The 22922-nt window shown below is 38.8% G+C and overlaps 1 protein-coding gene across 3 annotated transcripts in view; it reads left to right on the top strand.

Moving 5' to 3' along the window:
- The window catches only part of AGTPBP1 (ATP/GTP binding carboxypeptidase 1), a 191940-nt gene that overhangs the window by 98499 nt on the left and 70519 nt on the right, over positions 1-22922 (top strand). For all 3 annotated transcript variants that reach the window (XM_015093043.3, XM_060409111.1, XM_060409112.1), the window contains 2 exons: positions 3189-3901; positions 22466-22549. In XM_015093043.3, the coding sequence (XP_014948529.3) occupies positions 3189-3901; positions 22466-22549 (797 nt within the window). The remainder of the gene's footprint in view (positions 1-3188; positions 3902-22465; positions 22550-22922) is intronic.

The following is a 22922-nucleotide window of genomic DNA, read 5'->3' on the forward strand; positions in this document are numbered from 1 at the left end:
ATTTCTAGGTCCTCTATATTGAAGATTTAGTTTTCTGGGGTTCCATCTTCATGGGAGGAGGGGTCTTCTGTTGGGCTCCCTACCTTATGAAAACTCTGGGTTACTGTCCTGTTCTTTATATTTTTTGAGATAGGAAAACCTAAACCCCCGGTCACCTGTTTTTTACAAATTGTTTTCCAAGTGAAAACCTCCTTCAGTTTGGGATCAACTTTGGGGTCCTGTCTTTTAGTATATCTCTTTCTTCTTTTTTTTTTTTTTGACCATGCTACATGGCTTGTGGTTATCTTGGTTGCCTGACCAGAGATTGAACCCAGGACATAGCAGTGCAAGTACTGAATCCCAACTACTAGGCCACTAGGAAACTTCCAAAATACCTTAATATCTTATCCAACAATTGTGTATGTTTCTGTCGGGTAGATACCCAGCCCACCAGGTTTCCTACAACAGATTTTTTTAATGCAGATGTCTTCTCTTCAACCCTTTTAATGCAGAGAGACTTACCCATTACTTCCTTTGTACCTCCTTGTCTCCTGGGACTAGATAAGAGTACAGAGATTGAAAGTGAATTATGTTTGATTCAGTGTTTTTTTTTTTTTTTTAATACAGTGGACATTCAAAGAGTGAATCACAGAGGATAAGATTCTTAATTTTGACTACATCATGTGTGTGTAGAAGTTAAACACAATTAAAGGATGAATTGCAAATCCAGAAAAATTGTTGTAAAAATGGATTAAGGGATGTGTATTTGTGTGTGTGTGTGTGTATGTATATGAGTGTGTGTGTGTATGTAAATAAATGTGCAAATTTATACTACAAGAAAAACCCTATATTCTAGCAACAGATATGTTACCTATGAAGAATTAAACTGATTAATAGATGTATGGAAAATTGTTTGCTTTTCTAGTAGTAATTAAAGTGGTAGTAAGATGATACTTCTTATCTACCACTTTAGAAAAAGCTTTTAAAAACTGTAGTACCTAATGTTGTCAAAGAATACAGAAGTTGAATTAGATACTCTCTTTTAAAGTTACTGGGAATAGTATTAATATAAGTGTTTTTTGGAAAGCATTTGGGCAACTTGTATTAAACATTAAAATTGATTAGTATCTGACCCTGTAATTTTATTTCAGTGCTTAGGAAATTATCCTAAACAAAAAATTTTATGCAAAAGGATGTTCATTGCAGAGTTCTTTCTAATAGCAAAATTTTGGAAATGGCTTAAATCCTTCCCTAATTTGTAAAAGATTTAATGCCAAACAATAGAATAAAGGTTAGCTTAATTGAGGTATTTTCTTTGATAAAGTGTTATATAGATCAAAATAATGTCTAAAAGTATAGAAAGAGAAAAGACTACTTGATCTGTCAGCCGTATACTTTTTTAAACTTGTCTTCCAGGACACTTTCCTTTCCTGGTTTTTTATCTTTCCAGCGCAGTTTTTCCTTCCCCATATCCTGTTGTTTCATTTTCGTTTTTCAACCTCTTTAAGATTGTAATATCCCAAGGTACAGTCTTTTTCCTCTTCTCTGTGTCTTTTCACTGATAATTTCCAGTCTCATGGCTTAGAGTAGTATCTATATGTGAATGGCTCTCAAATTTACATCTTCTGTATACAGCTTTCTGCTGAGTTCTTGAAGCATACATCCATTTGCCTGCTTTACGTCCTTGTCTGTATATGAATAGCTCACACTTAACATATCAGAGCTAGCTCCTGATGCTTTTCAGTTGTTCAGGCAAACACTTGGCATCATCTATGACCTCTATTTGTACCTTCTACCCTGTATCTGGTCAATTTTAGGATATCCTGTCTCTGGCTGACAGTGCACTTAAAATACAACCACTTCTTACCAGCTTCCGTAGGCAACTGCAGAAGATTCTTTCTTAAAAACATTTTTTTGTTTATTTATTTTTATTTGGCAGTGCTGGGTCTCAGTTGAGGCACACAGGATCTTCACTGTGGCGTGGGCTTCTCTCTAGTTGCGGCTCATAGGCTCTAGAGCACGCAGGCTTAGTAGTTGCAGTGTGCAGGCTTAGTTGCCCCTTGGCATGTGGGATCTTAGTTACCCAACCAAGGATAAAACCCATGTCCCCTGCATTGGAAGGGGATTCTTAACCACTGGACCATCAGGGAAGTCCCTGCAGAAGACTCTTAATTGGTCTTCCTACTTCTATACCCACCCCACTCTGGTGCCCTGCTCCTCCCCAGAAAGACAGAACCAAATTAAACAAAAATATTATTTAGCCCCAAATGTTTAAATGCTGTTGTTAAGAAACACTGTACTACAGTTTTTGGTTTTTGTCTGCTCCTCCCTCCCCAAATAAGTCACGTCATGGCACTCTTCTCCTCAAAACCTTCCAGTGACTCCCAGTCTCTTTCAGGGTAGAAACCAAAATTCTTAAAACAGCTTGCAGGGCCCTACAGTATCTGGCCCTCTTTACCCCTTGGAATTCATCTTGGTCCTTCAGTTCTGGCCATCTTAACGTTAACTCCTTGCTATTCTATGACCACACCAGGCCTTCTCCCACTCAGGGGCCTGGGTACCAGCAACCTTCACTGTCTTTGCTTGTATCTGCTCAGTGAGGCCTCCCTAACCAATGGCATTGATACTGCCACCTACCTCTCCTCCCCCAGCACTCCTGATTCCTATTACCCCTTTCCTCTGTTACCCCTTTCTAACATTCCATAAAATATATTTTCATAATGTTTATTAATTTTGGTTTTGACAGTCCTTTCCCCTTCTTCCCTGGAAGAATATAAGCTACAAAGGGGAAGAGGTTTTTTTTTTTTTTCTTTTAACCTGATTAATCTTAAGTGCCTGGAACAGTGCTTGGCACAAAACAACCACTCTAAATATCTGTTGAATCAATGAATAACAATTTAGCTGTTGTATTTCCTTTAATAGATTTTGAATGATATTAATGTCTTTATGCTTTTCTAAAACTTCCCATGTTTGTTATTTATAGGAACTATTTTTATAGTAGTAAAACAGGTGTAATGAATTTTGTGCTGGTTAAACATTTTATCTTCTGTTAGCAAATTTAAAATGTACCTGTTGTATCCATCTTTAAAATTTTCACTTGTTAAGTTTCTGAATCAGCATATAAAATATGATCTTAGTTTTTTGTGTGTTTTAATATGTGTTAATATTTACACATAAAAGAGTAAACATTTTTTTTTTAATTTTCAAAGGGCTATGATTTAATCTCCAAAGAACCAAAGCCTTTTGTATTTGAGGGAAAAGTTCGTGGTCCTATTGTTGTTCCCACAGCGGGAGAGGAAGCATCTGGGAATTCAGGCAATTTAAGGAAAGGAATTGTAATGAAGACGACTGTGTCTCCTAAAGGAGATGAAGGTAATAAGAAACCTGCCTCTGTGGATCTGGCAAAAGAAGACATTAAAGATAATGACAGAACATTACAACAGCAGCTCGGTGATGAAAGTAGAACTATTTCATCAGGCCACGGCTTAAACAATGATATAGTGAAGGCCTTGGACCGAATTACGTTGCAAAATATTCCATCTCAAACAGCCCCAGGTTTTACTGCAGGAATGAAGGACTATAGTCTCCCTGTCACTGTCCTTACATGCACTAAAGCATGTTCACATGTGGCTGCTTGTGGAAATGTTCTGTTTGAGGGAAGAACGGTTCAGCTAGGCAAGCTCTGCTGTACCGGAGTCGAAACTGAAGATGATGAAGACACGGAGTCTACTTCATCAGTGGAGCAAGCGTCAGTTGAAGTCCCTGATGTACCAACACTCCATGACTCTGATCTTTATATTGAGATTGTGAAAAATACAAAGTCTGTCCCGGAATATTCAGAAGTGGCTTATCCTGATTATTTTGGTCACATTCCTCCTCCATTCAAAGAGCCTATTTTGGAAAGGCCTTATGGTGTACAAAGGTGAGTTGCAGATTTCCTTTTCTTCATAAACAAGACCATTGTCAACATATGGGGCATATGGGAAAGAAAGAAACAAACAAACAACTGCTTTGGGTTTTCAGGAAGAAAATTACTCTGAATTAAAGTTTGTGTTGGCAGAGCTCCTTGCCTGCCTGCTTGTATCCCTCAGAAGCATCCTATATTAATAAATCTTCTTGACTGTCAAGAGAAAAAAATAAAGTTAGTATCATTTTTTATCCTGCTTTTGGACATATTGCATTGTTCTGAAATTGTGTAGATTTATTTTCTAAGTTCATTACTTATTCAAATGAAGTTAGCATAATAAACCTGGCCATTGGACAGTTTAGAAAGTTTCTATTTAGAATGAATCTGAAAATATAAAAGATTATTTAGCAATCTTTGAATAAATATTGTATTAGTGATATACATTAATTTAGTAATTTGATTATTTGAACTTGAATTAGATATATAATCTAAAAATAGCAACATATACATCACCATTTTATTGTAAAATTTGGATTTAAAAATGTACAGTATAATAATTTAAAATTCATAGAACTGAACTTGTTAAATATTACCAATTAATTTTATTGGGTTGGCCACAAAGTTCATTTCGATTTTTCATTTTGGTTTTTCGAAGAGCCCTAATGAACTTTGTGACCAACCCAATGGAAATTATGGTTAGTATTAACTGTTGCCAACTAATAAATATTGGGCATAAAAATACATTTTTGTTACCACTTGAGTATTTTCAGTGATTATGATTAAGGGTTTGTGATGATGGCTTATCAATACCTGAAGAGCATTTATATGTTCTTGTTAAAAGTATGGTATGTATTGATGAAGTAGGACATTGCTGTGGGTATTTGATTCTGGGCTTCTGGGGCAATAACTATTTTATTGATTTTTAAATTTAGCATATAATTAATCATTTTTACTTGTCAACTTAGTATATGTTTAATGTTACCAGTTGAGTCCTTGATCCACAGGTATGGAATCACATACAATGCAGCATTAGAACAAGGGACTGAGTTTGTTGGGAAATGTGTGTTTGTGTGTGTGTGTGTGTATTGGTGAGGAAGGGGTGCTGTGCCTTGGCGTCCACTGGTTATATCACAAACTGTACCATCCAGAGGCAGTTGGCCTCTTGGAGTGCTGAAACAGCCTTGAGAAGCCACAGATGAAGCTCCAACTCAGAGGAAATACTCTGCAAGGATGGGCTGCCATCTTTCAGAATGCAGTATAGGCACTAAATTAGAAATTTCCACTTGATTCTCTATCCCCAGGCTGCATGGTCTGGGAAGCAGGAGGTGGAAACAGGTAGTTCTACTTACTGTAGCTCCCAGTGTTCCACTCGGGTACTTCATGTAGCTGTGTGTATCTCTGCACCTCTGAGCTCTGCATGGTTAGTCGTCCCAGTCCTATAGTGGGTGCAGTCTTTCCATAGAGGACATAGCAAGGCTACAGTTTCACTGCAAACTATGGTTGCAATGGTTTACTTTAGACTCTTGTGTCAGGGCCCAACAGGCAGGACCCAGATGAGCTAAAAGAGGTAAAATTGCTTCTGCACAGTGGCAGCAGGTTGACTATGGGTGGCACTCGAGTGAGCCACTAATTTTAACATGAATGGGCATGTCACAACTACCCTGGGATGATGAAGATATGACTGCCAGAGGCTCAGACGCCTAAGGATTTCCCTGGTGGCTCAGATGGCAAAGAATCTGCCTGCAGTGTAGAAGACCTGGGTTCGAGCCCTGGGTTGAGAAGATCCCCTGGAGAAGGGCATGGCAACCCACTCCAGTATTCTTGCCTGGAGAATCCCAGGGACAGAGGAGCCTGGTGGGTTATAGTCCATGGGGGGGTTGCAAAGAGATGGACGTGACTGAGCAACTAACACTTTCAGAGACCTAAAGAGTGGTTGGGTCACTTAATCACACCAGCTACCAAGACCTGCAGAAGTGATAGGTGAAAGGAAGGGAATTTTGATAGACACTGGAGGACGGAGGTGAGTTGCAGCCCTGAGAATAATTGCAGTAATGGGGACCATGTTTGTCCTGCTCATATTTTTCTTCTGAGTGTCTCCTTAGGAGAGGCCCACAGGAACTGTAGAGCAGCTGCTTCCCAACATGAGTGTACAAGTGGATCCTTGCAGCACAAGGGTGGGCTGTGGCAGCCTTGACAGAGCTTCTCATCGCTCCCTTCTTGAGAAAACCTGCTGTGGAGCTTGTAGTCACCCACAGCCTTCAGCCACTGTATTTTGGGATCTCCTGCAGCGTTATTGCTGAGGCCATGTCCTTTCTGCATTGCTTCAGTTACTGTCTGACATTGATGGGATTGCTAGAGTGGAGCCATTCCTGACCAGTTCAGGGATCTGCTCACTGGCAGTCTTTGCTCTGTGGTGTCCTGTTGGCGTGGTTGAGACTTTTGCAGAGTTACATTGCAGTGTGAGGCTCTCCTACTCAATATTCTCTTTCTTCCTAGGGAGTAGATCTGCTTTTTGGACAGACCCAAAGGCCCTTCTCACCTGCTGCTGCTTCCCTTTCTTCTTTGTGTTTCACATGTGTTTCCCCTAATAGGTGTGTTCCACAGTTGGCTGCAAGGGATTGTGCTTGTGTCTGGCATTTGCTTTTTGAAGGACTTGAACCGATATGCCTGGAAAAGGTCAGAATCAGTCAGCAGCTAAGTTTTCCCTCCTTTTCAGCATCACCTCTTAGACTCTATCTATCTTTCAAAGTCAAAGATGTCCACTTGACTACAGAAGACACTTCCTGAACTTTGTGTTCTTTAAACCCTGAGAGCAAATTTCCTCATTAAATTGCCTCAGTCTGAAAGTTCTAATTTTCCTTATTAACCTGTTATGTCTGAGGTAAGATTAGAAGGAAGGGAAGATTGTGGAAATGGGCTATAACTATTTTGTTAGTCTCTGATTCTCAGCCTTAATTTTAACTACCAAGGAGCCTTCTTATTTTCCCTCATGGAATTTATGTTTCAAAAACTTTACTCAACACTCTTATTTAGGTGTTTTTCGCATTTGTGCTAATAAAAGAGATAAATTCCTGCCAAACAGAGCCTCTAATTAACATTAGATCATTTTTTCAGTTGATTCATTTCTTGATATTGACAAGTGAAGAAACTCACTCTAATGAAGTGCAACTGTATTACAAATGGGTTATCTATATGATGACCACAAATAGCTATTATACCTATTCTGTGGGTCCTCAAATGTCTGCAGATGGGGAGCTAAACCTTCAGCCCTGGTGACCTCTATTCTTTCTGAGAAGCTCTTCCTAGTGTTGGACTTTGTCATTGCCTGACTGGGTCTTTCAGAGAGTGTTACTCCACCCATAGACCCACACTCTATTTGCTGTCTCCCCAGGACTGTGCCTTTCCTGGTGGAGGAAGAGTTAATACAGACTTGAATTACTATTGCTCTTCTCAGCTCTCCCCTCTCTCTTCTTATTTATGATTAATACTTTTCACCTTGTTCCTGAAACACAGACCTTGCAAATTGCTCTATGTATGTAATCTACAGATTAGAGTTCAACATCTTGACTATATTAGGCCACCTGCAGACTATTTCCTGAAGTAGTTGTCTTTTTTTATTGCTGTACCACAGAATTTGTATGTTATTCAAACCAAAGCTTTATAGTATAATTTTGATACTAAACAGCCTGATAAAAGAGCAAAAGGTCCCTGGGAGTTGGGATATGTGTCTTAAAGGTGGGTGTGTTGGTACAAGTTAAAGTGCAAAGGAGATGGAGCTCCAGGAAATGAAAACATAGAAAACCCAATAATTTACAGCCTCTTTGCCTGCAGTCACTCCAAAAGATTTTCAATGAGATAAATAGAACTTAACCTCGGAGGATTAAGTGATGTATGTCTCCTGCAAGTTTCAAAGATTTCTTACTCCACTGATTTTGAGACCTTACCTTGATAAAAATAACTTTTGCCTAATTTGTTGTAGCAGAATCATCAGAAATTACCATGTAATCTAAAACTTTTGACTGCTAGTCTCTTTTGTTGCATGCTTATATATTTTGTGTGACAGTGAGTGTTGCAGAGAACAGCTTTTATCATATTTGTCTAAATTTTCATTTTCATATCATTTGTGAAAATTTCCGTGAGTGTCACATGTTTGATATGAGGCAGGAATATGACTTTATAACTCTTTCAATCATACAAAACAGTATGATTCTGTATATTTAGATGTGTAGGACTTCCCCAAATAATGTTAATTGCTTTAGATATAACTAATATAGGAGAAGGCAATGGCAACCCACTCCAGTACTCTTGCCTGGAAAATCCCTTGGACGGAGGAGCCTGGAAGGTTGCAGTCCATGGGGTCACTGAGGGTCGGACACAACTGAGCAACTTCACTTTCACTTTTCACTTTCATGCATTGGAGAAGGAAATGGCAACCCACTCCAGTATTCTTGCCTGGAGAATCCCAGGCACAGAGGAGCCTGTTGGGCAGCACAGTCGGACACGACTGATGCGACTTAGTAGCAGCAGCAGCAGCATAACTAATATAAAAATATGTACTTAAAATGCTTATGAATTACATAAGAAACAATACTCAGACATTTGAAGATTGTTACTTTTTTCCCTCTTTATTTTATATACTCTGCCTACAAATATTTGTCAACTATTATATGCAATTTGTGGTGGGTAATGTCCCAAAACACATCAATCAGAGACCAGTCAAATAAGTTATGGTATATCCATTCTGTGAATACTTTGCAGTGATTAAAAAACAAACAAACAAAAAAACAGTATACTAATGGAAAGAGCTATAAGATGTATTATGAAATAAAATAATCAAGGTGCTTGTGGAAGGAAAGTAGTAATTAACTGAATGAATGAGGGATGTGGGGTGTGTTGAAAGGAAGAATCTTCATTTTAGACTTTTATGTAGTATTTGATTTTTGTTCCATGTCAATGTATTAATATTATCTATTCAGAAATTTTAAATTAAAAGTAGGTGAAGGAATTGTGGCAAAAGCAGAATAAGGAAAGCAGAACCTTGGATTTAGCCTTACCATGTTTAGAATGGTTCAAGTATTTCTGGAATGGAGATGACAATAGGGAAGTATAATTGTAGTGTCAGTAGCAGATAACTTTTATATTGATTTTTTTCTTTATGGGCCAGATTGAAGTAAGTAAAAAACACTTTGTTACGCAGTGTGCATATGCTTATTAAAGTATGTCATTTAACAGTGTTGCAGCTCTATGAGGAAATAGCGATTATTTCTCTTATTTAATGGAAGAGTATGCTGAAGCGTAGGATTCTTGAGTAACTATCCAAGGTTACACTGCTAGTAAATGACTGAGCGAAGAGTCATCCTGGTCTAGGTCATGAGCCTGTCTTGTTATTCATTCATATGTAGTGATCATATATATGAGATTATACCATACTTAGGAAGAGTATCTTCTGTGGACCCTTAGAGAACACTTAAGTAACGAACAACATATCCTGTGATATCCTTATGGTAAAGTAAATATGGCAGTGAGATGTGTTAAATTGTTTTTCATATAAGTATTGCTCTGTATTGGGTGAAACCTAACAAAACTAAAATTTTGCTTTTGGCCACATATCATGTGAACTCTTGAGTATTAACTAGACTGAGTGGACTGCACATTTATTAGATTGCCTTGCTCAAATTATTTTCTTCTAAGCTGTTCTTTGATGATGAATGTTAGTAAGTTTGAGGTTAGAGTCCTCAGGGGTACCTGGAAAATACTTGTTTTGACTGGAGAATGATATATTTTAATAGGTGATTGAGGTAAAGGAAGGAAGGATTGATATCCTTTTATGAAAGTTGTGCTACTTAGCACAAATATATGAATAAAAGACTATTTTTCCTCTTTATTAGCGAGGGCTGAGGGCAGGGCAAGATTTCCCTCAAGTATTAGGTATATGTCTAATCTAAGTTTAATATAAATGGGGAGTTATATCCCCTAAAATACAGTTTCAGAAGTTGAAAACCAGTGGCCTCTAGGCCATATTCAGCTTGCTAATGATTTTGGTTTCACTTGCAGAGAGTTTTGTTTTTATTTATTTTTTCTTGTTGAGCCAAGATTGTCTTTTTTTTTTTTTAATTAATTTTTTAAATTGAAGGATAATTGCTTTACAGAATTTTGTTGTTTTCTGTCAAATCTCCACATGAATCACCCATAGGTATACATATATCCTCTCCCTTTTGAACCTCCCTCCCATCTCCCTTCCCATCCCACCACTCTAGGTTGATACAGAGCCCCTGTTTGAATTTCCTGAGCCATACAGCAAACTCCTGTTGGCTATCTATTTTACATATGGTAATATAAGTTTCAATGTTACTCTTTCCATACATCTCACCCTCTCCTCCCCTCTCCCCATATCCATAAGTCTGCTCTCTATGTCTATTTCTCCATTGCTGCCCTATAAATAAATTCTTCAGTAACATTTCTCTAGATTTCTTATATGTGTGTTCAGTTCAGTTCAGTTCAGTCGCTCAGTCATGTCTGACTCTTTGCAACCATGGTCGCATCACCATGTCCATCACCATCTCCCGGAGTTCACTCAAACTCACGTCCATTGAGTCGGTGATGCCATCCAGCCATCTCATCCTCTGTCGTCCCCTTCTCCTCCTGCCCCCAATCCCTCCCAGCATCAGGGTCTTTTCAAATGAGTCAGCTCTCCACATGAGGTGGCCAAAGTACTGGAGTTTCAGCTTTATCATCATTCCTTCCCAAAGAACACCCAGGGCTGATCTCCTTCAGAATGGACTGGTTGAATCTCCTTGCATTTTAATGGACTCTCAACAGTCTTCTCCAACACCACAGTTCAAAAGCATCAGTTCTTCGGCGCTCAGCTTTCTTCACCGTCCAACTCTTACACCCATACATGACCACTGGAAAAACCATAGCCTTGACTAGACGGACCTTTGTTGGCAAAGTTGCCGGGATCCAGCCCTGGTGGATCCAGGGTAATTCGAAGCAGGGACGGAATCAGCGTCCTAGGAATTAATTGCTTAATTAAAGATATAGAGGGAGATTAGAAAGAAATAATGTAGTAGGAAAATTAGTGGAGAAAAAGAGGCTGAATAGCTTGGTTTACGTGGGATACCAATAAAGCTTCGAGACAAGAAGCTTGCACCACCTACGTATGCCACCAGCGCCCACTTGAATATCAGAAGGTGCCCCGCCTTGGGCTCCCTCTCGCTTGGAACTTAAAAGCCAGGGCAAAATTAGCAGGCTTGGTGAGCACCCATGCTCCAGATGAGAATTCAGCCAGAAAAACGGAGAACAAGAAAGAATGACATGGGGGAATCAGTCTTTCCAGAAACTGATCCGTTTTCTTTATTTTCAGGTTTGCTTATATACCTTTTGTTACACATAGAGACAAATGGAAATTTTAAAGTCACACGGGGGTCAGCAGTCCTGACCTTTATCAAAATCCGGTGCTTCATATAAAAGTATACATAAAGGCCTTAGGGGTTTTACATCATCTTCTGGCCATGAGGCCTGCTGACATTATATGATCCTTTCTTTTCTGATAATAAGTCAGTCAACCAGAAACTTATTTTCCAGGGGTGATTTTTCTTAAACCAGGCACCACCCTCCAAAGGTACCAGATAAAGTTGCATTCCTATAGCATGAGGGTGTAGTGGGTTACAATTAAGAAAGGAATTTACTTAGCCTAAGGTTAACATGATTAATTTTAAAGGTTAATGCTTATTTCTTCTATATGCTAGTTATATTCATTATAAGGGCAGGGAATATGGAGCTACTGCTACTGCTAAGTCACTTCAGTCGTGTCCGACTCTGTGCGACCCCATAGATGGCAGCCCACCAGGCTCCCCTGTCCCTGGGATTCTCCAAGCAAGAACACTGGAGTGGGCTGCCATTTCCTTCTCCAATGTATGAAAGTGAAAAGTGAAAGTGAAGTTGCTCAGTCATGTCCGACTCTTGGTGACCCCATGGACTGCAGCCTACCAGGCTCCTCTGTTTATGGGATTTTCCAGGCAAGAGTACTGGAGTGGGGTGCCATTGCCTTCCTTCTCCGGGAATATGGAGACTTAGCAGCAAATATTGGCCCAACAAATGGAAAACCCTTCACCAACATGATTTTTATCTTTAGAAAAACCCAATGCTAACTAAGACTTTCAAAATATTCCAAACTCTCTATGCTGTTTATGGTTGAGAAGTTATAAACAGTCATGTACATAGTAGCAAGAGTGTGGATAATCCTGTCACACAAGCTAGTCTGCGAGCAGAGAGGTTTGATCTGAGACACCCTTGTCATGCCCAGGAATTTTTATTAACTGGAGCTGTAGGTTAACTCCTTCTCTCAGAGAGGTGGGGGACAGCCCCCATAAAGTCAGAGGTGTCAGTGAGAGCATAAAACAGTAAAGTAGGCACTCTGGTTTTGGGGTAGATGCTCGGAAACAGGGTGTCTCTTGAGGCTTGATCTCTCCTTTGCCTAATACCGAGTCTCCTTCCTCATGACCTTTGCCATGGGCAGAGTTCCTCATGCTGGCTCCCGGCACAAAGTAATGTCTCTGCTTTTCAATATGCTATCATTTTCTTCCAAGGAGTAAGTGTCTTTTAATTTCATGGCTGCAGTCACCATCTGCAGTGATTTTGGAGCCCCCCAAAATAAAGTCTGACACTGTTTCCACTGTTTCCCCATCTATTTTCCATGAAGTGATGGGACCAGATGCCGTGATCTTCATTTTCTGAATGTTGAGCTTTAAGCCAACTTTTTTGCTCTCCTCTTTCACTTTCATCAAGAGGCTTTTTAGCTCCTCTTCACTTTCTGCCATAAGGGTGGTGTCATCTGCATATCTGAGGTTATTGATATTTCTCCCAGCAATTTTGATTCCAGCTTATGTTTTCTTCCAGTCCAGCGTTTCTCATGATGTACTCTGCATAGAAGTTAAATAAGCACGGTGACAATATACAGCCTTGACATACTCCTTTTCCTATTTGGAACCAGTCTATTGTTCCATGTCCAGTTCTAACTGTTGCTTCCTGACCTGTATATAGGTTTCTCAAGAGGCAGGTCAGGTGTTCTGGTATTGCCATCTCTTTCAGAATTTTCCACAGTTTATTGTGATCCACACAGTCAAAGGCTTTGGCATAGTCAGTAAAGCAAAAATAGATGTTTTTCTGGAACTCTCTTGCTTTTTCCATGATCCAGCAGATGTTGGCATTGGAATATGATATTTCACTCTGTATAATAGGTTCTAGGTTCATCCACCTCATCAGAACTGACTCAAATGTGTTCCTTTCTATGGCTGAGTAATATTCCACTGTGTATATGTACCACAACTTCTTTATCCATTCATCTGTTGATGAACATCTAGGTTGCTTCTGTGTTCTAGCTATTGTAAATAGTGCTGCAATGAACAATGGGATACATGTGTCTTTTTCAGTTTTGGTTTCCTCGGGGTATATGCCTAGGAGTGGGATTTCTGGGTCATTTGGTGGTTTTATTCCTAGTTTTTTAAGGAATCTTCATACTGTCTTCCATAGTGACTGTATCAATTTACATTCCCACCAACAGTGCAGGAGCGTTCCCTTTTCTCCACACCCTCTGCAGCATTTATTGTTTGTAGACTTTTTGATGATGGCCATTCTGACCATTGTGAGGTGATGTCTTTTTGTGGTTTTGATTTGCATTTCTCTAATAATGAGTGATGTTGAGCATTTTTTCATGTGTTTGTTACCCATCTGTATGTCTTCTTTTGAGAAATATCTGTTTAGGTATTTTTCCCACTTTTTGATTGGGTTCTTTGTTTTTCTGGCATTGAGTTTTATTAGCTGCTTTTATATTTTGGAAATTGATCCTTTGTCAGTTGTTTCATTTGCTGTTATTTTCTCCTATTCTGATGGTTGCCTTTTCACCTTGCTTATCATTTCCTTTGCTGTGCAAAATCTTTTAAGTTTAATAAGGTCCCACTTGTTTCAGTTCAGTTCAGTCGCTGAGTTGTGTCCGACTCTTTGTGACCCCATGAATCGCAGCACGCCAGGCCTCCGTGTCCATCACCAACTCCTGGAGTTCACTCAGACTCACGTCCATCGAGTCAGTGATGCCATCCAGCCATCTCATCCTCTGTCGTACCCTTTTCCTCCTGCCCCAAATCCCTCCGAGCATCAAAGTCTTTTCCAATGAGTCAACTCTTAGCATGAGGTGGCCAAAGTACTGAAGTTTCAGCTTTAGCATCATTCCTTCCAAAGAAATCCCAGGGCTAATCTCCTTCAGAATGGACTGGTTGGATCTCCTTGCAGTCCAAGGGACTCTCAAGAGTCTTCTCCAACATCACAGTTCAAAAGCACCAATTCTTCGGCACTCAGCCTTCTTCACAGTCCAACTCTTACATCCATACATGACCACAGGAAAAACCATAGCCTTGACTAGATGGACCTTAGTTGGCAAAGTAATGTCTCTGCTTTTGAATATGCTATCTAGGTTGGTCATAACTTTTCTTCCAAGGAGTAAGCATCTTTTAATTTCATGGCTGCAGTCACCATCTGCAGTCTTACTTTTGATTTTATTTTCGTTACTCTAGGAGGTAGGTCATAGAGAATCTTGCTTTGATTTATGTCATTGAGTGTTCTGCCTATGTTTTCCTCTGAGAGTTTTATAGTTTCTGGTTTTACATTTAGGTCTTAAGCCATTTTGAGTTTATTTTTGTGTATGATATTAGGACGGAGAAGGCAATGGCAACCCACTCCAGTACTCTTGCCTGGAAATTTCCATGAACGGAGGATCCTGGTAGGCTGTAGTCCATGGGATTGCTAAGAATTGGGCACGACTGAGTGACTTCTCTTTCACTTTTCCCTTTCATGCATTGGAGAAGGAAATGGCAACTCACTCCAGTATTCTTGCCTGGAGAATCCCAGGGACGGAAGAGCCTAGTGGGCCTGTCGTCTCTGGGGTCACACAGAGCCAGACATGACTGAAGCGACTTAGCAGCAGCAGCAGCAGCAGCAGCAGCATGGTGTTAGGAAGTGTTCTAATTTTATTCTTTTACATGTAGCTGTTCATTTTTCCCAGCACCATTTATTGAAGAGGCTGTCCTTCCCCATTGTATAATCTTGCCTCCTTTGTCAAAAATAAAATACCCATAGGTGCATGGATTTATTTCTGAGCTTTCTATCTTATTCCATTGGTCTATATTTCTGTCTTTTGCCAGTAGCATACTCTCTTGATGGCTATAGCTTTGTAGTATAATCTGAAGTCAGGAAGGTTGATTCCTCCACCTCCATTCTTCTTTCTCAAGACTGCTTTGGCTATTCGGGGTCTTTTGTGTTTCCATATGAATTGCGAAATTTTTTGTTCTGGTTCTGTGAAAAATGCCATTGGTAATTGGATAGGGATTGCACTGATTCTGTAGACTGCATTTGGTAGTATAGTCATTTTCACAATATTGATTGTTCCTACCCAGGAACATGAAGTATTTCTACATCTGTTTATGTCATCTTTGATTTCTTTCATCAGTGCTTTATAATTTTCTGTGTATAGTTCTTTTGTCTCCCTAGGTAAGTTTATTCTTAGGTATTTAATTCTTTCTGTTGCAATGGTGAATGGGATTGATTCCTTAATTTCTTTTTCTGCTTTTTCATTATTGGTATATAGAAATGCAAGTGATTTCTGTGTATTGATTTTGTATCCTGCAACTTTGCTAAATTCACTGATTAGCTCTAGTAATTTTCTGATGCTATCTATAGGGTTTTCTATGTACAGTATCATGTCATCTGCAAGCAGTAAGGGCTTTACTTCTTCTTTTCCAATCTATATTCCTTTTATTTCTTTTTCTTCTGTGATTGCTGTAGCTAGGACTTCCAGAACTAGGTTGAATAATAGTGGTGAACGTGAACACCCTTGTCTTGTTCCTGATCTTAGGGGGTATGCATTCAGTTTTTCACTGTTGAGAATAATGTCTGCTGTAGGCTGATCATATATGGCCTTCACTATGTTGAGGTAGCTTCCTTCTATGTCCATTTGTTTGAAGAGTTTTAATCATAAATGGGTGCTGAATTTTGTCAAAAGCTTTTGCTGCATCTATTGAGATTATCATGTGTTTCTTATCTTTCAGTTTGTTAATATGGTGTATCATATTGATTGATTTGCATATATTGAAGAAACTTTGCATTCCTGGAATAAACCCAACTTGATCATGGTGTGTGAGCTTTTTGATGTGTTGGCTGAATTCTGTTTGTTAAAATTTTATTGAGGATTTTTGCATCTATGTTCTAGTGATATTGGCCTGTAGTTTTCTTTTTTTGTGTTGTTTTTGTCTGGCTTTGGTATCAGGGTGATGATGGCCTTGTAGAATGAGTTTGGAAGTGTTCCTTCCTGTGCAATTTTTTGGAAGAGTTGGAAGGATGGGCATTAGCTCGTCTCTGAATGTTTGATAGAATTCTGCTGTGAAGCCATCTGGTCCTGGGCTTTTGTTTTTTGGGAGATTTTTGATCACAGCTTCAATTTCAGTGCTTGAAATTGGGTTATTCATAATTTCTATTTCTTCCTGGTTCAGTCTTGGAAGATTGAACTTTTCTAAGAATCTGTCCATTTCTTCCAGATTATCCATTTTATTGCCATATAGTCGTTCATAATAGTCTCTTATAATCCTTTGTATTTCTACATTTTCTGTTGTAACCTCTCCTTTTTCATTTCTAATTTTGTTGATTTGATTCTTCTCACTTTTGTTCTTGATGTTTCTGGCTAAAGGTTTGTCAATTTTGTTTATCTTCTCAAAGAACCAGCTTTTAGTTTTTAAATCTTTACTCTTGTTTCTTTCATTTATTTTTCATTTATTTCTGCTCAGATTTTTGTGATTTCTTTCCTTCTACTAATTTTTTTTGTTGTTGTTCCTTTTCCAGTTGTTTTAGGTGTAAAGTTAGGTTGTTTATTCGATATTTTTCTCGTTTCTTGAGGTAGGGTTGTATTGCTGTAAACTTCCCTCTTAGAAATGCTTTTGTTGCATCCCATAGGTTTTGAGTTGTTATAATTTCACTGTTATTTGTTTCTATAAAGTTTTTTATTTCCCTTTTGATTTCTTCAGTAACCTGTTGCTTATTTAGAAACTTGTTATTCAGTCTCCATGTGTTTGTGTTTCTTACAGTTTTTTTCTTGTAATTGATATCTAGTCTCATAGCATTGTGGTCAGGGAAGATGCTTGATGCTATTTCAGTTTTCTTAAATTTACTGAGGTTTGATTTGTGACCCAAGATGTGGTCTGTCCTGGAGAATGTTCCATGTGCACTTGAGAAGGTGTATTTGTCTGCATTTGGATGGAATGTCCTGTAAATATCAATGAGATCCATCTCATCTAATGTATCATTTAAGACATGTTTCCTTATTTATTTTCTGTTTTGATGATCTGTCCATTGGTGTGAGTGGGGTGTTAAAGTCTCCTACTGTTACTATGTTACTGTCAGTTTCTCCTTTTATGTCTGTTAATATTTTTTTTATGTATTTGCATGTTCCTATGTTGGGTGCATAGATAATTACAAGTTTTATGTGTTTCTCTTGGATTGATCCCTTGATCATCATGTAGTATCCTTCCTTATCTCTTGTAATCTTCTTTATTTTAAGGTCTATTTTGTCTAATACGAAGATTGCTATTCGAGCTTTCTTTTGCTTCCCATTTGCATGGAATGTATTTTTCCATCCTCTCACTTTCAATCTGTATGTGTCTTTAGGTCTGAAGTGGATTTCTTGTAGACAGCATATAAACTGGTCTTGTTTTTGTGTCCATTCACCCAGTCAGTGTCTTTTGATTGGAGCACTTAATCCATTTACATTTAAAGTAATTGTCGATATATATGTTCCTTTTGTCATTTTCTTAATTGTTTGGGGTTGATTTTGTCGATCTTTTTTTCTTTTCTTGTATTTCTTGACTATGTAAGTCCCTTTAACATTTATTGTAAAACTGGTTTGGTCATACTGAATTCTTTTAACTTTTGCTTGTCAGAAAAGCTTTTTATTTCTCCATCAATTTTGAATGAGATCTTTGCCAGGTACAGTAATCTTGGTTGTAGATTTTTCCCTTTCAACAGTTTAAATATATCCTGCCATTCCCTTCTGCTGAAAGATCAGTTGTTAAGCATATGGGGTTTCCTTTGTATGGTACTTGTTCTTCTCCCTTGCTGCTTTTAATATTCTTTCTTTGTGTTTAGTCTTTGTTAGTTTGATTAGCATGTGTCTTGGCGTGTTTCTCCTTGGGTTTATCTTATATGGGACTCTTTATGCCTCTTGGACTTTTTCCTTTGACTGTTTCCTTTTCCATGTTGGGGAAATTTTCGACTATAATCTCTTCAAAAATTTTTTCATACCTTTTCTTTTTCTCTTCTTCTGCGACTCTTGTAATTTGAATGTTGTTGCGTTTGTTATTGTTCCAGAGGTCTCTGAGACTAACCTGAGTTCTTTTCATTCTTTTTACTTTGTTTTGCTCCTGGAAGTTATTTCCACCATTTTATCTTCCAGCTCACTGATTTGTTCTTCTACTTCAGATAGTCTGCTATTGATTGTTTCTAGAGTATTTTTAATTTCAGTAATTGTGTTGTTTGTCTCTGTATGTTTATTCTTCAATTCTTCTGTGTCTTTGTTAATTGATTCTTGTATTTTCTCCACTTTGTTTTCAAGGTTTTTGATCATCTTTAGTATCATTCTGAATTCTTTTTCAGGTAGTTTGCCTATTTCCTCTTCATTTATTTGGATTTCTGTGTTTCTAGTTTGTTCCTTCATTTGTGTAGTATTTTTCTGCCTTTTCATTATAATTTTTTTAACTTACTGTGTCTGAGGTCTCCTTTTCCCAGGCTTCAGAGTTGAATTCTTTCTTCCTTTTGGTTTCTGCCCCGCTAAGTTTGGTCCAGTGATTTGTGTAGGCTTCACATAGGGTGAGATTTGTGCTGAGTTTTTGTTTGCTTGTTTGTTTTTCCTCTGATGGGCAAGGCTGAGTAAGGTGGTAATCCTGTCAGCTGATGACTGGTTTTGTGTTTTTGTTTTGTTTGTTGTTTAGATGAGGAGTCCTGGACAGGGTCCTCCTGGTGCTTGGGTGATGCTGGGTCTTGTATTCAAGCGGTTTCCTTTGTGTGAGTTCTATTTGATACTCACTATGGTTAGTGCTCTGGTAGTCTAAGGTCTTGGAGTTAGTGCTCCCACTCCAAAGGGTCAGGGCTTGATCTCTGGTCAGGAATGAAGATTCCACAAGTGTTTTATTATGGTATTAAGTGAGATGAAAACAAATATCCCAAAACGAGAAACCAAAATGAACCCCAGACAAATGTCAGTTACAAAATCAGGCAAATAATAATTAAAATAATGGATTATACACATACACATATACACCCATGAGCAAAGTCAAAACAGTCCAACAAAAATAAAGCAATAGATTGACCCAGTGAACAAAGGAAACCAAAAATTATGTCTACCAGGATAAAACTAACTAAAGCAAAAACTGGAAAACAAAACTAAAGCAACGTGCCAAGTGGGAAGAAAGCAATGAAAATAAAACTAACATGTGGAAAGGAAAGGAAAGAAAGAAAGAATGCATATGCAGAGTTAAATAGAGGTAGATAAAGAAGATTTATATACATTAAAGATTAACTGTAAGGGGAAAAAAACAGTAGAAAAAGGAAACAAACAATTAAATGTAGAAAAAGTAATAATAGGCTTGAAACATTAAAAAAAAGAGAAAAGAAAAAACAGGAAAACTTCCAAGAACTGCTAAAGCCCAATGTAGAGGCAGGAGTTTATAGCAACAATAAAAAATGTGGCTGAGGAAAAAAAAAGCCCAAAAGCTTAATTAGATTTCATAGGGCCAATAAAATCGACAACAACAACATAGGGGGGAAAAAGGAAAAAAAAAAGAAAAAAATCCGAAAGCATTTATAGAACAAGTCAAAACATAAGAATAATAATTGTTTTTCTTGAGTCAATGCTGTCAGTCCTTTCCCTCACTGGGAGTCACAGTCCACCTCTCCTCCCTAGGATGCCCTCCAACACTGCTGATCTCTGGACCTGTTCTGGGGGCAGCTCAGATTCTAATCAGGTCCTACTCCTCTGTGTTCTTTAAATGTCCACAGCTATCAGAACTAGTGCGTTTTCTTTTGTGGGAACTTTCAGTGACCTTTTACATATTCCATAGACACAGTCTACCTAGTTGATCATGTGGATTTAATCTGTAGTTTGTAGAGCTGGTGGTAAGTTTGGGGTCTTCTTCCTTAGTCACACTGCCCCTGGGTTTCAATCGTGGTTTTATTTCCACTTCTACATGTGGATCGTTCACTGGGGTTTGCTCCTGAGGCTGCCCTGGAGGACTTGTATCTGCCTCAGTGAGGGCCAGGTGTGGAGGTGGTACAGCTGCTTGGGTCACAGGGGTTCTGACAGCACCAGGTACTCAGGGGAGTTGGCGGCTAGGGCAGCAGGAAATACAGTGCTCTAGAAGGGTATGGCAACCAGCATTGGCCAATACATTCCAGTATTCTTGCCTGGAGGCCTGACAGAGAAGCCTGGTAGGCCACAGTCTACAAGGTTGCAAAGAGTCAGACACTACCGAAGCAACCTTGCATGCTTAGATGCAAGAATTTTTTGCCTGAAGCAGCTCTGCCCCAGTGAGAGTTGAGTGTGAAGGTGACGCAGCTGCTTGGCTTGTGGGGACCCTGGTGGTGCCAAGTATGCAGGAACATGGACTGCCTCCGCCATAGAAGTTATGGCCCTATCAGAGTCTTTTTCCAGCCTCTTGTAGCTGGTGATCAGAATGTTTCTTTGTCTAGTCTTTCTCTGTAGCTCTGCCCATTCAGGCACATAGAGGGGCCCCCTTGGCTGGGGTCCTTCTCTGTAGATCAGTGCATCAGGCACTTAAAGGGGCACCCTGGGGTGGGGTCCTACTCTGTAGTTCAGTGTGTCAGGCGTTGGATGGGCCAGCCTCTCTGTTGTTCAGCTGCTGATGGTGGCATGTGTGGAGAGAGAGTCTGGTGATGGCTCCACCCCTTACGCGTGACTCAGCAGTATCGCCTTGCTTCCATGGCTGTCCGGCTTTCCTCCACAGGCATTTCCCACCACGATCTCCTCCCTCACATCCACTTGATCTGTCTCTCAGCAGTCAGTAGCAGCCCCTTGCCCTGGGATTGCTCCACAGTCCCTGAACTCCAGCTCCCAGCCGCTGTACCTTCCAGGGGGATCTGTGTCCCTTTCCGGGGTATGTATGGCTGCAACAAGGACTGCATTCTGTTTAGGCTGCCACAGATCAGCTGTTTCACTCTCAGCCTTAAATGTTTCTCCTCTGACTCAGTTGCCCGGATGTGGGGATCGGACCCCTGCTTCAGTTTCTCCACCCGCCAAGGGGGGATTACAGTCCTGCTAACACTCCTGTTTTTCTCCCTGCCTCCTTCGTCCTCCTGAGTTTTGTGTGGGTCTGTATATTTGCTTCCTCTGGTCAGGTACTCCTGTCTGCTCTCAGTTGGTATTCTGTATGCCCTTCTGTGTCTGAAGGTGTATTCCTGGTGTATCTGTGGAGAGAGATGTACTCCATGTCCACCTACTCCTCTGCCATCTTGTTCTCCCTGTTTTTATTTTTTAATAGATTGCCAGCCTTTAACATTTGAGAGACTCCACGTAGTGATCCAAGTTTCCGTTGTTTCTCGTAAATTTAGTATTGAACCTTTAACCTCTCTTCCTACCTGGCAGCATTTGGTTGTGTTTAGACAGGTCCTGTGTTCCCCAGTTTTCCACAGCGTCCCCCAGCAGGCCTCCTCAAGTACATCACGTGCTGGCCCTGTGGGTATCGAGCTTTCTTATCTTGTTTTACAATGCAGAATGTTGCTATAGAACTGAGATGATGTTATATCAGCCTTTTTAATACCATTTTTCTTAAGAAAAACTGCAAACTTTTGTAAGTATTAATCTTTTATACATTTATGGTAGGTATTTCATACATTTAATATTTAATAAATGGTTTTGACAAATGGATGTTTTTAGTCATTCACCATACTTGAACACTTGTATTGGTATGGGACATCTGAGTATATGTAAGTGCTATGTCTTTCATTGTTGAAGATCTGGGTGATATAAATTTTTGATTTGTTTATTATTATAATTTTAGCTTTTTAAAAGTTTTGCTTTTGTAGAAAGAATTTGCTATTTGAAAGTTATGACACTGACTCTAAATCAAGGATTTATATCATAATCCTTTGATGCTCGATTTTTTTCTTGATAGACTGCTGTGTCAGTGATGAGCTAGTTTTTGTAAAATAAAAAACTAAAAATAAATATGCTTAATTTTATAATGCTAGATTAAGAATTTCTATATAGAAAAGCATATAGTCATTCAAGGTTTTTAAAGTAAAGCTATTGGCCTTGTGCTGGTTATTTTTCTAGAACTTAGACTTTTAAAATACTGATTTTTGTCTATATTTTATGTACTGATTTATTTTGTACATATAATATGTAGAGGGATGATAATTTTTAAGAAATTTTTATCATTTTATATTTTTTATTCAAAATTTACTTGGAGGAAAGTTGTGCCTTAGCATATAATAATGAATTTTGGTCAAACTTCTTTATGATTTCAGAACAAAAATTGCCCAAGATATTGAGAGGCTAATACATCAGAGTGATATCATAGATCGAGTGGTATATGACTTAGATAACCCAAAGTAAGTCTCATTTTTGTGTTTTAGTTTTGTTGGTTTTATTATCTTAAAATTTCAGTGTTCTTTTAAAAGACAAAGAAATGTAGTTAACTTCCACCTAATTAAGCCTCATTTGTTTTTATCTTTTAGCAGAGATGTAATGGTAAGGTAAATCATGTTTATTTGGTTAAATGAGTATGCTACAAATTTAGTTTTTCTTATGTGGGCTTTTAATGGGTTTAATAAAGGGAACATCACAAACTGATGTTTTGTTTTTAAAAACTGAAACTACCTCCACTTAAGAGAATGGAGATTTTGTATGAATGCTGCAGTTTTGTCCTTAATACTGAGCTTTCATTTCCTTAGGACAACAAATTACCATCCCCTTTAGAAGGAA

This window comes from Ovis aries, chromosome 2 (assembly GCF_016772045.2).
Source record: "Ovis aries strain OAR_USU_Benz2616 breed Rambouillet chromosome 2, ARS-UI_Ramb_v3.0, whole genome shotgun sequence".
Taxonomy (NCBI): domain Eukaryota; kingdom Metazoa; phylum Chordata; class Mammalia; order Artiodactyla; family Bovidae; genus Ovis; species Ovis aries.